Source organism: Bombyx mandarina, chromosome 23 (assembly GCF_030267445.1).
Source record: "Bombyx mandarina strain Sakado chromosome 23, ASM3026744v2".
NCBI lineage: Eukaryota > Metazoa > Arthropoda > Insecta > Lepidoptera > Bombycidae > Bombyx > Bombyx mandarina.
In genome coordinates this window covers 6400358-6416192 of record NC_143229.1, presented here as the reverse complement: position 1 = coordinate 6416192, position 15835 = coordinate 6400358, and the positions used below count along the sequence as shown (strand labels likewise).

Genomic DNA, 15835 nt, shown 5'->3' with positions numbered 1-15835 from the left:
TTATTAGGGCTAGTTTTGGCAAGTTCCATTTATGGTATAGCCCCTTAGCTACTAAAGAATAGATAGGTAAAAAAGCCAGATCTCGATTTCTTACTTACAACAACAGACAATCTACGACAAAACACTATATCTGCAGTGGCGGATTTGCAGTCCCGGCCGCCCTAGGCCCAAGCTATCAGCCGCTCCTTTCTCAGCACCCCGTAGAGACTACATAATGAACTTACTTTATTGCCAACTTTTTTCTAAATAGATTTAGAAATTTAGGAAAATAATAATTTTATGCGGTATAGATTGCACCATGCTGTGCAGTCCGCCCGCCATACGTTATATTTAATAAGTTTTTTGACACGATTGGGGCCGCCCCTAAATCTGGCTGCCCTAGGTCCGGGCCTACCGGGCCTTAGGGTAAGTCCGCCACTGGATATCTGTCTTAACCTTAACTAGTAGGTGAGCTCACGGAGCTCAAACCTGACGACGTTGCTAACACCCTAGCAAGAGCCGTGTTCGCAGAATCTACCACCGAATCGGAAACGCGAACGCGATCCACTTAGAAGATCCGGCGAGAAACTCAGTGGGCTGTGTCTGAAGGTTAATTTACTTGTTGAGCCCTTCGTCGCAAGCGCAAGGGATAGGCATGAAATAGTGTTAAGCTATTTAATTACTCGTAGTAATAAAAACCTCTGAAACTAAAAAAAATTGATCTAACGAACGAATATTTTTATTATTAAACGAATTTTTAATCGTTTAGATCGATTCTGCACACCATACATACTTAAACACTATAGTAGCGATGTGAACCGATTACAATTTCTGGCTTCGGTTTATTACCGATTTTTATCTCAAAAAACCGGTTTTGTAAGGTATTTTTAGGTTTTTCCATAAAGCCTAAATAATCACTAAATAAAACAAATTTATATGCAAACGAAAATTTTTCTTCATACAATTAATAGGGGAGCATATTTTATATAGGCTTAACGATCATATTTATATTATCCACTAATAAAAAACTCTTTATTTTTATTTAATTCTGATGTAATTTGTTCAAAAGTAATTTTTTCTTATATTTTACATGGTAATGGCACTGTAGTTTTTAAATGTAATGCACGGTAATTTGAGTTTGAAACAAGGTATTTTTTATTTAGCAGCACGGTAGTTTGTATACTTGATCTGTTAGCACTGGTGTGAACTGTAAACGTAACGCGAACTTAATTAAAAACCGATATTCTTAATTAAAAACCGGTGTTTATTGGTATCTCTAAAAACCGGTTTTTCTTTGGACCGGCTACATCCCTACTAGACAGACAGCAAGCATGGATTTGATTAGTTTGATCTTGTTTATTTGTTACAGAATTTTAATTTAAAAATAAAAATCTATGTACAGATATTAGTGGAATTAAAGAGATATTCGTTTATGTGTGTTATCGTAAATTTATATACAAAATAGGGTTTATTTTTATTAAAAATTTTAGGACATGTTCATGAATTAGTGATATCTATTTACAATCGTATTAACTGAAATTATTTTATGAAAATGAACCTCGACCCAAAAGAAAATTCAGACCTACTTCAAGAAAGGAGCAAGGTAGATACCAACGGTAATGCTAATCAGGAAGAAGTCCGAGAGCCTCCTGATGGTGGTTTCCGAGCTTACGCGGTTGTTCTCGCATCATTTTTTACCAACGGACTGCTTTTTGGGGTAATAAATTCCTGCAGTGTTGTATATCCCGTTCTCGAGATAATATTAAAAGAACAGGGTGCCACAAATGAAGAGAGCCGTGCTGGTAAGTATTTAAACCTGAACACCTAATTAACACTTGCTACTAGTTCACTGTAAAATCGTTCGATCGAAATAAAATCTATTCATTTATATTTTACCGACCCTAATTCATCCTAAGAGCAATAACTTATGATTGTTATTAAATTCTATAAGTCACACACAAGCTGTTTACAATTATCAATTTTATTAATCTGAATAGATTAAGAACCAATTTTATCCAACCAATGTTATTATTAACCCAATTTTATTAATCTAAATAGATTATTCATTAGATTAGAGATTCATCAATAGATTATTTATTAATCTGAATAAAATCTTTGTGTATGACTTGATTGCATCATTGACTGACAATGATTTCACGAAGCCTCAAAAGGAACAGCTGAATATAGAATGAGGATTTCAGTTTGATTTTTTAGAATTGCACTGTTCAAGTTACCAAGTACCGTCAAGATAGTTATATAAAGGTATATTCCCCATCCTTAAAGGACAGAGAAGGATTTAAAATGTCTTAATGGAAAGTTCTATTCTCTTGTTATATTTTGCAAAATTTGCTGCATTTACTTTTGCAGCATTGGTTGCCATGGACTAGGATCTATACCTGGTTGTAGTTAGTACTTATGTTAAAGATACAAAATTCAGATCTGACTTTTCTGGTGTCATAATTCTAATGGCAGGCTGTTAAATGTGGAATGCTTAACTTTATTTCTTGTAAAATAATAAATAGAACATTATTAAAAATAATTTCAATAGCATTACCTGAAGGAGGCGTATTTTGGCAAAATCAATCAAGTTAGCATTATAGTATAATTTAAATGCCTACCTGTGAATTACATAGCCTGCCAATGCAGATTGTTGAAATAAGACAAACATAACATGCTGTGAATGCTAAAACAGTTACCTTGTCAAATGGTAATCGGTAAAGGTATCAGTGATATATAAACTGCAGAAAAATTGATGCTGCTGCATGGCTTCAAATATGAGAAATACACTGCGGCCTAAAAGTTTAAGACTACCTTAATTAAAGTAGGAAAATAAAATAAAACTCCAATAAAATATGCAATGCTTAATTAGTCTGTTTAGTCCTCTAATAAAGCACTGATTGAGGAACAATATACTTTAACACTTGAAGGACATACAGCCCTCCCATTTGGGCCAACCCAAAATCAGGGAATCCGTAGTTTTTATCAACATGAGATTTTCATTCTAAAATTTATAAAATGCGACAATTTGCACGGAAGATAAAAATTAGTGACTTTTATCACATAGTTTTCAATATATTTTAAAAGGATATAATCTTGATTAATACTATAACTTTCTATTGGATTTGAAAATTCGGCGTTCGGTTCAGCTCACTTCCATATGCGTTTTGTTAGATAGTCGCAATCTGTAGCTTGAAGGAAGCGTTTACGTTGAAACCCTCATGTGGCTCACGGGTGACCCTCATGGCCCGAACGGTACAGTGAGATAAGGCTCACTGGTGAACACTGTGGCCTAAATGAAAATACTCGATTTTTCATGTGGCGATCAACGTGTTAAAAGCGTAAAGAAATAATAACTGTCCATGCTAATAAGGCTATAGTTATCTAAAGTGGTTTTTCATCAAAAAAACCTTCTTTAAATTCTGAATTTTTCAGAAGTTTCGGCATACGGCAATTAATTTGTTAATGGTGTCTTGTGATATATTGCTCTAATTTTCGCATAAAGCGTTCCACATTTCTTCTTGCGAGGATGGGCCACGATTACGGACGTTCCTATCAAGCTCTTCCCACAAAAGTTCAATGGGATAGATTTTCGGGCTCTGATGAGGCCAAACCATGTTTTTAACACCTCATTCTTTGGATAATATTGTTGGAAAATGAATCCATCTCCAATTAATCGCAATCCGGAAGGAATGGCAATTTGCTCTCAAAATTTTTGGAACTGTTCCTTTTTGGCTACAGAAGCAACCTTAGACCATAATTGAGCCACCTCCATAATTGATTGTAAGGACTACACAGTCTGGAAACAATCTTTTCTTGGACACTGCGTCGAACGTAAATTCTTCGTTTTGAATCGAATAGTTCAAACTTGGATTCATTGCTCCAAATAACTTTTTTATAATCTTTTTCAGTCCAATCTCAATGGGCAAAAGCCCATTGCATCCGTTTTTTCTTGTTTTGTGCCCGTAGCAGAGGTTTTCGAACGCCGACGCGACTATAAACTTAGCATTTCTCAATCGCCGTCTTACTGTAGTCAATGATAAAGGTTTTACTCGGGTTTTGTTTACTTCAACGCGGATTTCTGATGCTGTTAAGCGTCTATTTCGCTCGCTGGTAACAATAATGAAATTATCTTCACTAGACGTGGCAGCTCTCGGCCTTCCCGAGCGTGGACTATCCTGAAAATGGTCCGTATCCCTATATCGAGTTATTGTGTTATGAACACAAGCCTTCAAAAACTTCAGTTTTGAAGCAATCTCACGTTCGTGTAAAATAACGATGGCAAAACGCACTTCACTGCTAAGTTCGCGTGCTTTCCCCATTTTAAGATATCTTTACTGTAGAAACCACAAGTTTCAAGACTAATTGAGATTGTGAAGAAACCCAAGTAAACTCAGGTAATAAGAAGTCGGAAACACGTGTTTTCACCAGCTAAAAAATCCTAATTATTGACAAATGCGAAACAAAAGCAAAGTAATTAGTAATGAGCACATCATAAAATTATTTTTATGACTCTACCACCTCGCTCTAGAAAAAGGACGATTGACTGAGCATAACTCTAGTTTTTCAGGTTTCATACCTGTATTGAAAATAAAGACATTATTTTCAATCGAGAAATGTGCCAATGCGTCTATACCTTTACGTCTTTTGTAAGCATTAATGGGTTTACGTTTTCGTGGTAAATTTCTATGTTCACTGTATCGCCGGAGTTACAAGTCCTGGTTTTCTAAGGGGAAGGAGTGGGTCAATTGTATAATTTAATTTTTTAATCAAACTATTCATTCGGGTGTAGTTGATGTAAAATATCCAAATCTATATACCTAGTCAGGTCATAAATTCTGTCACATGTTTAATGTAAAATAATTGAAACAAGTTTTGTCATTATGTAACCATTCATATACCAAAATGAACTTAACAAAACATAGATTCTTATGACACTAAAGTTTATTCAAAATGACCTCCGTGATTTGAATACAGGCCTTCAATCTGCGCGGCCAGTCGTCTATCGCAGCACGAACGAGGTCCATGTCAATATCGGCGGCTGCCTTAATCAAGGATGTCTTGAGTGACTCCAAATTGGGATGAGGCTTTGAGCACGCCTTTTCCTCGCAAGTGTTGCCATATCTTGTAATCTAACGGATTCAAATCTGGACTGGAGGAGGGCCAGTCTTCGTGCCGGATGAAGTCGATTTCACGTGCCGCCAGCTAGTCTTGTGTGCTCTTCGCTCTATGAGCTGGCGCCGAATCTTGTTGGAATACCCAGTGCCTGTTATTGAACATGGTATGAGAAACAGGTTCCACAAGGTTCGTCAGGACTGTATTTTGATACACAACTGCATTCGTTTTTACACCTTTCTCACAAAAATGTACCTCTGTTAAGCCCCAATAAGAAACTCCCAACCATACCATGAGCGAGGATGGAAAATGACCTCGTTGGACACGCGGAATACGGTTGCTCGCTTCTTCACTACTGTGTGCGTACACCTTATCATTTTGTTTGTTGTAGCTCTCTTTTACGGTAAAAAATTTTTCATCCGAAAAAAGAATTTCCCGATATTTTTTTCCCGCGTACCGCTTCAACAAAGCGCGGCATCTCTTCAGTCTCAGGTCCATTAGACGAGCATTTAAACGATGTCCTGTTTTTCTTCGATATGCCCGAAGCCCTAAGTCTTCATTTAACACCCTTTTCACCGTGGTTCTACTTAACCCCATCTGAAGGGCCAACAGTTTCTGCTTACGTTTGGGATTTCTTTGAATTCGCGCCTTCACAGCTTTTATCACTGCTGGAGTCCTAACAGACCGAGGGCGACCACTTCTTGACCTGTCATCTACACTAGAGTCTTCATTGTATCGTTTGATGGTACGATAAACGAATCTTTTGGTTATATTCAAATTTTTCAGTATGTTAAAAATTTGAATTGGCGCGTAACCGCAACGATGCAACGCAATAACTGCAACACGGTCTTCTTTAAACGTCCACTCCATATTTAAAAATGAGTAAAATTCTAAAAGTATACATTTTTATTTTCATGAACAATTCGAAATTCGAATTCAATAAACTTTTTTGTGGCCAGCATTCTAAAAGAAAAGTTTTTACTGTGTGACAATACTTATGACCTGACTAGGTATATAAAAATGAATTGCTGTTTGTTAGTCTCGCTAAAACTCGAGAACGGCTGGACTGATTTGGCTAATTTTGGTCTTGAATTATTTGTAGAAGTCCAGAGAAGGTTTAAAAGGTAGATAAATATGAAAATGCTCGGAGTTAAATAAAAATAAAAATTTTGTTTTTCGTTTGATGTGTCCCCCGTCGGACAGATTCCTTTTGTTTGTTTTTATTTTTTTATTTTTTTTTATACAAAAGTTTTTATACTTCTATTCATCGATTGAGGCACTACGAAGTCTGCCGGGTCAGCTAGTGTTTAATATAAATAAGATTACGTTTCTTTAATTTTAATAACTGATGTAAAATATGTTGACTAAAATCATCTCGTCAATATTGTTGTTTTCAAAACAGTACTTACTGCTCTGCCGAAATGATTTTGCAATCGAATCAATTACGATGTATTGTTATTTGGCCTTGAAATCATTACTCGAATTTCATAGTCTGTGTGTGATAAGGTAGTGTCCAGGAAAATTTGGTTTACATTTATTATTTACATTATTTTGAAGTCGTCGTGGCCTAAAGGATAAGACGTCCGGTGCATTTGTATCTAGCGATGCACCGGTGTTCGAATCCCGCAGGCGGGTACCAATTTTTCTAATGAATTATGTACTTAACCAATGTTCACGATCGGCTTCCACGGTGAAGGAATAACATCGTGTAATAAAAATCAAACCCGCAAAATTATAATTTGCGTAATTACTGGTGGTAGGACCTCATGTGAGTCCGCACGGGTAGGTACCACCACCCCGCCTATTTCTGCCGTGAAGCAGTAATGTGTTTCGGCTTGAAGGGTGGGGCAGCCGTTGTAACTATACTGAGATTTTAGAACTTATATCTCAAGGTGGGTGGCGCATTTGCGTTGTAAATGTCTATGGTCTCCAGTAACCACTTAACACCAGGTGGGCTGTGAGCTAGTCCACCCATCTAAGCATAAAAAAAAATTACATTTATTGTCGAATCACTACGTGGCATACCGAGAAAAACTAAAAAGAATAATAACTTTTCATATTGTTTCTAATATCGTTAATAATATCGTTTTTTTTCGAACTACCGTTTACTTATTAGCTGACTTTGAGGTTAAAGCATTTTTTCCGACTGGCGTTGATGACCGTCGTGACTTATGACCTTCGACACCCAATATGACTGAAGTCGATATATAATCTTTGTGAACCCCATTATCTTGCAGAAATAAGGCAGCGGAGTATGAGAGCAAGACTTCTGGATTTTTTCACACCTATCAGGCCCAGCCTATTTCTCATGATCGGAAATAAGTACCAAACAAAGTCCCTCTTTTTGCTTAGTTCCTATACTCATAAATCTTTTTTTCTTATTGTTTAGCCGAGTGGACGATCTAGTTCACTCGGTGTTAAGTGGTTACCGGAACCTATAGACATCAACAACGTAAATGCCGCAACCCACTTTGAGACATGAGTTTTAAGTCTCAGGTCAATTATACAACGGCTCTACTCTTGAAACTGAAACGCATTACTGCTTCACGGCAGAAATGGCAGAGTGGTAGCACCTACCCGTGTGGACTCACAAGAAGTCCTACCACCAGTTATTACGCAAATTATAATTTTCGCGAGTTTGATTTTTATTGCATGATTTTATTCCTTCATTGTGCTAGTCATTCTTGAATATATGTTAAGTACGTATTTCATTAGAAAAAACGGTACCTGCTTTAGGGATTCTAACTCCGCCGCAGTCGCATCGCTCGATACAAATGCACTGGGTGTCTTATCTTTTAGGCAAGATGAATTCGTTTTGGGAAATATCCTACGAAGCGCACTCTTACTTTAATGTCACAACGTTAAAAGAGCTCAAAATCTGGCCATTGGCCTAGAATTTTAGCAGTGTAACCCAGAAATTGTGGGCACTGATGAGATGGGCTAATATGAAGCTCTCATTCGTTTCGGTTCGAAGGATAGAATTAGAATATCTAGTCAAAATCTCGTATACAGTTAAATACATAATAATATGATACAGAGAAACAGAAAGTTGTTAGAGGATCTCTAATTCTAAATTTGTTCAGCTAATGATCAAAGTTACGGGATCCTGGCCCCAAGCCACTATAACTATTTTTTTGTCTTTATATCATAATATGTGAAATATTGAAAACTTATTTTGTTCGCAGCTCTGGTTGGTGCCTTGACTATGGGTATGACGTTTTTGCTGTCGCCTTTGTCTGGAGTGCTGACAGGAATAGTGGGAATACGCTTGACGGCGGTATTAGGCGGAACCATCGCCGCACTTGGTTTAATTGTATCTTCGTTCGTCATTGACAACATCAATGCTCTCTATTTTACATATAGTATTATGTATGGTCTGGGAGCATCTTTTGCTTATACCCCGTCTCTAGCAATATTGGGACACTATTTCAAAAAACACTTGGGCTTAGTTAACGGTCTTGTAACAGTAGGAAGCTCTGTTTTCACTGCGTTCATACCTTCCCTCATGGAGTATATGCTGAATAATTACGGTTTGCACTGGTTGTTTCGGTTCTTAGGTCTTTTGACATTCGGCGTTGCTCTTTGCGGCTTGCTGTTTAAGCCCTTGATGAATATTCCAAAACCTTCGAGGAGAGATGGAAATCTCAAATCCTTTTTAACGAAAATAATCAATATACAAATTTGGAAAAACAGAAAGTATAGATTTTGGGCATTATCGATGCCTGTAGCTTTGTTTGGCTATTTTGTGAGTTACGTTCACATTAAAAAGTTTATGAATAATAATTTTCCCGGTGCTAATTACAATGTGCCTTTACAGTGCATAGCGATAACATCTGGTATGGGTAGATTATTGTTTGGAGTTTTAGCTGATAAACCAAGAATAAACAAAATTTTGTTGCAACAAATTTCTTTTTATGTAATAGGAATTCTGACAATAGCTTTGCCATTTGTTAGATCTTTCTCCATGGTAGTGGTCATTTCACTTGGAATGGGTATATTTGATGGAGCGTTCATCGCCCTCATAGGGCCAATCGCTATTCAGTTATGTGGTAGAGCATACGCAGCTCAAGCAATAGGTTGCATGTTAGGGATGTCTGCAATGCCACTTTCCGCGGGTCCACCGATCGCTGCTTATATATATCGATTAAGTGGATCTTATACGTTACCTTTCGTTTTGGCGGGAATATCGCCTATTGTTGGAGCAACTTTAATGTTTTCCGTACATTTCCAACGGCAAAATGGAGAGACTGAAATTGTTACTAATGGCCAAGCTCCTTCAGATGTTGGTGAGTTGCGTTATAATACATTTTAAATAATATTAATAATTTCAGTATAAATCATGGTTTTACTACATTACAGAAAAATCGATACCGCTGCTAGTTTCAAATGGGAATGCTAAGCAACAGACAGCTTTATAACAACTAGAGTACATTTGCGGCCGTTGTTTTATGAGCAAGAAATTTCTGTTTTATACCACATTTTTCATGTATGCAATTTACCTTGTAAGTAACATGAAACTGTTCATTTTCTTGGCATTATGCGTGTAATTTATTTCGTACATGTCTATTTCTGCATTTAAATGCATTGTTTTAGTTACCATTTAAAGTTCCTAGTTTATTATGTTTAGTTTTATTTATATAGTTTTTAATTATATTTTTAATACCGTGTTACCATGTTATTATTTTGAAAAATTAAATATTTTCAATGGAAATATTGCAAACTGAAATTTTATTTGAATAGGTATATTAAGTGTTGAAACGAGACGCTATAATAAATTTATTTCGGACAGTGCCACAATTGTACCTACAGTAAAACAGTTCAAACTAGAGTTAAAATATTTTAGATTGTTTTTTTTTTAATAGTGACTTCCTTCAATTTTCTCCACAATGTTGGTTGTTACTGATTAGAGTCTATAATTATAATAATATTCTCATAGTGCATAATGTGTATACAGGTTACCCTCCTATAAAGCGGTAGATACGTTCCTACAAAATCATGTGTTGTGCGAAGCCGTGTTATATGAGATTAGAAGCCAGCACAAAAAAGAGAGTAATTTTTCTGAATGAAACATCATACTCATAATACTCTAAATACTCATAATCATCATCATGTAAATTTTCGGATATTCCCATATATTGTGTGTTCATAGTGCTTAATGTAATTTTTTTAATAATTTTAAAGAAAAATCTCGTTATCGTGTTGTAGAAGTACCGTGTTATAAGAGGGTTTTGGGGAATTTTGCTTTTCGTGTTAGAGTGGAACCGTATTATAAAATACCGTGATATGGGAGGGTTATCTGTATTATTGATTCGAATTACCTTATTTTCACGGTGTGACATGTACACCATGCAACTATACTTTCTAACTAATAGAAAAGTTGACGGGATATTGGGACCTTCTAGTATATAATTATATTTTTTTAACACGTCCCTGTATTAAATTATCTATTGTGCCATTGTACATCTTCAGAACAATAAATTGCGGTACAACTAAATTAATACCTATTTTTTCTTACTCATAAATATTTTAACCGAACTAAATACGTAATCAGCGTTTTAAAATTCCATGAAAATTTAACGATCTAAATTTTATTGCTGTAAAAGTTTTTTTTTGTGAGAAATACAACCGCAGTTTATTCTGTCTGTTATTTTCTTCATATCTATGTCGGGATCACGACGGTCAATATGTTGTTATTTGGCTATTTTCGTCCCGATCATAAGTGTCACACTTTAAATATTAAAGAAGGAATACTAAATTTGAGATGGATATTTAGTAAAGTCAAATTATTGTCGAGCCACATTCCCATAGTTTTCAAATACTATAAATACACTATGAAATTGTTCAGCCAATCTTAGTTTACTTTGGCGTTTTTTAATTATTTTTTATTATTCTAATCGGAAATTTTAAAAATATAGTAATATAGTCGGTAATATATTCGAAATAATTCGAACATAGAATTAATATTAGCAGTAGAATAAATAAATTTTGTACAACTGTAATTTTTGTTGTCGACACTATGTTTCAAAAGTGGTTTTTATTACGCACCTACAGTGAAATTTCGTTGCGATCTTCAAAATTATATATGTATAATAATATACCGAGAGGTGAAAGACTATTTGGTTTAAGCGACATTTTTGCAACTTTACATGAGAGCCATAGTTCAAAATTTGGAAAAAATATCTAGAAAAAAACTTCTTCAGATATTTGAATGGGGTAGCCAAAATTGAAGTTCAGTTAAAAACATTGGAACTGTTGATGCTAATACCAAATCAAACGCATCTTTAATTATAAAGATAAATATTGCGTATTAAGCAAAATTTATAGCTGATATAGAAGGTCAATCTTGCGTGGAGTAGGACTAAGCATGAAACATGACAAAATAATTGTAGAAAAATACAAATGTGTTCTACAAATTACTGTGCATTTTCTCTCTGTAAGGCTATACTATTCTATATATATATATATATACTATTCTTAAGGTCATTAGATTATTCAATGCCTCTCAAACTAAACATAAACAATTTAGACACGAATATTATTAAGGCGATTAAAGTAAAAATATTACTATATATGGTAATATGCATTATATATCATATTATTGCCGTATTTACATTGAATTTGTGTAGTTTATAAATATTTTATGGAATAATATCTCATAGACACTTAACGTTAGGGAACCGTGTCTGTAAGCAATAGGTAGTAATTACGGTGATTCCGAATTGATTGAGTGCGGGTTCATATGAAGTTACTAAATTTTACCAATTAGACAAGTATTTTTTGTTAATAAAGTTTAATAATAAAGTTAATAAAATTTCTAGTGCTCGTATCTTACGGATTACAGCCCGTTTCCTCTAATAAATAGGTACGTAATACGTAAAGAATGTATTTATTTAAAAGTGCTTCTATAGTAGACATTAGTCGATGAGGTTAGGTAGGTAAGAGGTCATTTGTTTTATTAAATAGTGCATTTTTTTATTCATGATGTCATGATCATAATATATTTTAAATAAATGTTTTTTAAAGTCTAACGAAGTTGAATCGTTATAGTCCAGTATGAATTTCAATTATAAAAAAATTAGCAATAATTTAACAAAATCACAACGATGTGTGATAATTAAATTGCATGCATAATCAGATGAAGATGAATTATTCAATAAAATTGATTAAGTATATATATTTTTAAAATGATAAATTTTTACGGTAACTACATATTGTTAAGTGATAATGTGCCTTCATATCTACAATAATGCGTCACATGTTTGTATTACAGTTGAATTGATTTACGCATCAAATAATTGCTAATGATAATGGTTCTTTGTTCAAATTAGTGGATGTTAATATTTTGCGATGGTTTATTGTATAGGTTTTTATCATTTATACGTTTATTTATCAAAAGTACGTTAGGTATATTGACTGTGATAGTGAAACCATAATCATTGATCATTAACTTAGATAATCTATGTAAATCATAGGTATGTAAGAATAAAATTACATGTAACTCTTGTTATTTTTAGTAACCTAGTAACAATTATAAAATGTAATTTGCATACTGTTGAAGTTTTATATGAATATGTAAATATATATTTTTTTCACGGTCAGAAGTATTTATTTATTTAAATCAAAAAAATATCGGCATTGACAAATTTAACGAATCTTTACTCGAATTTTGAATTGCTCGAAATAACAAAATTATATCGATATATCTAGCTTACATTGAAATGTACAAAATTACTAAATAATAAAATTGTGCATTGCTAAAAAAATAGAACTATGAATACATATGTATTTGATTTACTATGTTAAGGCTCCCAAGCGCAACGTGCCGATATACTAAATAAAATTTTATTAAATAAATATCTTGTTTTATTGTTTGTTTTATTTTGTAAACTCCATTTTGTGTGAAGTAAGTGCAAGCATTTATTGTACTTTTATCTCTAGCGGACAAACTGTCCAGTAGAGATAAAAATTACGCATTGAGCGAGAATAACACTGAAGTATGAATCTGTGGAGAATAACAACTAATGGTATAAACAAACAAGCATCTCCGCTGCTCTACCATATTTTGAGAGTTCGCAATTCGTAGCAGAAATGTCGATAAAGTAGTCGTTATTTTCAATTAACCTAATAGACCAAAATAGTAAATTGTTCTGACGGTACTTTACCAATAAGCAAGCTTATTAAGTGGAAACGTCATCCTGTGACTGGTCGTCTTTTCTAGTATGATTTAAGCGATACTGGTTTAAGACTTCAAAATTGTTTTACATAGATGATATTTACATCCGAAAAAATCTACGTATACATAATTCGTCCAATGGTAATTTTAAAAGTAAAGAAAAGTAGGTGCTGATATTTTTTAATTGATCTAATATAATTCCTCACATGAAAGGGATTTATCTACTTAAATGATATCCATTGCCGAACAGTTATTGGTATTATATATTTGTAACTTTTGTAGGCAGAGGAGTATACGGCATAGTGAATTGCTAGGGACATACCTATGTGTAGATGACTATAATATTCTTTATATTCTGTGAGTTCTCGTTCATAATTTTTGACTGATGTTCTCAGTAATAATAATCTTAAAATCAAGTCCGTACCAAATACATAATTTAAGCCAGTGGTGATTTTTTATATTGAGAATGACTTCCTAAATTAAACACTTAAAATATTGGTGAGAGTTTCTAAACTACGTTAGAAATAAAACTGAACTGTCTTAGTAAAGTAGTGATTCTAATTTATGTTACTTCTACGGTTTTATCCGACTATTTCCGATGTTTCTAATACTTGACAATTTTCGATCAGAACTGTCGAGGATTTGTGAAACCGAAGTGAATAATGAAAATAATATGTTATGTTATTAGTTAACGGAACTCTATTCCCATGTGATCATATTAATAAATAATAATTATTAGGTATGTTATGTTATTAGTTAACGGAACTCTATTCCCATGTGATCATATTAATAAATTATTATTATTAGGTATGTTATGTTATTAGTTAACGGAATTCTATTCCCATGTGATCATATTAATAAATAATAATTATTAGGTATGTTATGTTATTAGTTAACGGAACTCTATTCCCATGTGATCATATTAATTAATAATTATTATTAGGTATGTTATGTTATTAGTTAACGGAACTCTATTCCCATGTAATCATATTAATAAATAATTATTATTAGGTATGTTATGTTATTAGTTAACGGAACTCTATTCCCATGTGATCATATTAATAAATAATAATTATTAGGTATGTTATGTTATTAGTTAACGGAACTCTATTCCCATGTGATCATATTAATAAATAATAATTATTAGGTATGTTATGTTATTAGGAACTGTATTTCCATGTGATTATATTAATAAATAATTATTATTAGGTATGTTATGTTATTAGTTAACGGAACTCTATTCCCATGTGATCATATTAATAAATAATTATTATTAGGTATGTTATGTTATTAGTTAACGGAATTCTATTCCCATGTGATCATATTAATAAATAATAATTATTAGGTATGTTATGTTATTAGTTAACGGAACTCTATTCCCATGTGATCATATTAATAAATAATTATTATTAGGTATGTTATGTTATTAGTTAACGGAACTCTATTCCCATGTGATCATATTAATAAATAATTATTATTAGGTATGTTATGTTATTAGTTAACGGAACTCTATTCCCATGTGATCATATTAATAAATAATTATTATTAGGTATGTTATGTTATTAGTTAACGGAACTCTATTCCCATGTGATCATATTAATAAATAATTATTATTAGGTATATAATGTTATTAGTTAACGGAACTCTATTCCCATGTGATCATATTAATAAATTATTATTATTAGGTATGTTATGTTATTAGTTAACGGAATTCTATTCCCATGTGATCATATTAATAAATAATAATTATTAGGTATGTTATGTTATTAGTTAACGGAACTCTATTCCCATGTGATCATATTAATAAATAATTATTATTAGGTATGTTATGTTATTAGTTAACGGAACTCTATTCCCATGTGATCATATTAATAAATAATTATTATTAGGTATGTAATGTTATTAGTTAACGGAACTCTATTCCCATGTGATCATATTAATAAATAATTATTATTAGGTATGTTATGTTATTAGTTAACGGAACTCTATTCCCATGTGATCATATTAATAAATAATAATTATTAGGTATGTTATGTTATTAGTTAACGGAACTCTATTCCCATGTGATCATATTAATAAATAATTATTATTAGGTATGTTATGTTATTAGTTAACGGAACTCTATTCCCATGTGATCATATTAATAAATAATTATTATTAGGTATGTTATGTTATTAGTTAACGGAATTCTATTCCCATGTGATCATATTAATAAATTATTATTATTAGGTATGTTATGTTATTAGGAACTGTATTTCCATGTGATTATATTAATAAATAATTATTATTAGGTATGTTATGTTATTAGTGAACGGAACTCTATTCCCATGTGATCATATTAATAAATAATTATTATTAGGTATGTTATGTTATTAGTTAACGGAACTCTATTTCCATGTGATCATATTAATAAATAATTATTATTAGGTATGTTATGTTATTAGTTAACGGAATTCTATTCCCATGTGATCATATTAATAAATAATAATTATTAGGTATGTTATGTTATTAGTTAACGGAACTCTATTCCCATGTGATCATATTAATAAATAATTATTATTAGGTATGTTA

General features: G+C 32.8%; 1 protein-coding gene across 1 annotated transcript; it reads left to right on the top strand.

Moving 5' to 3' along the window:
* Positions 1-1221: 1221 nt before the first annotated feature.
* Positions 1222-12945, top strand: kar (monocarboxylate transporter 10-like protein kar). Its single transcript, XM_028181478.2, has 3 exons — positions 1222-1781; positions 8277-9377; positions 9451-12945. The coding sequence occupies exons 1-3, from the start codon at positions 1526-1528 to the stop codon at positions 9507-9509; spliced, it is 1416 nt and encodes a 471-aa protein (XP_028037279.2). The 5' UTR covers positions 1222-1525; the 3' UTR covers positions 9510-12945.
* The last annotated feature ends 2890 nt before the right edge of the window (positions 12946-15835 follow it).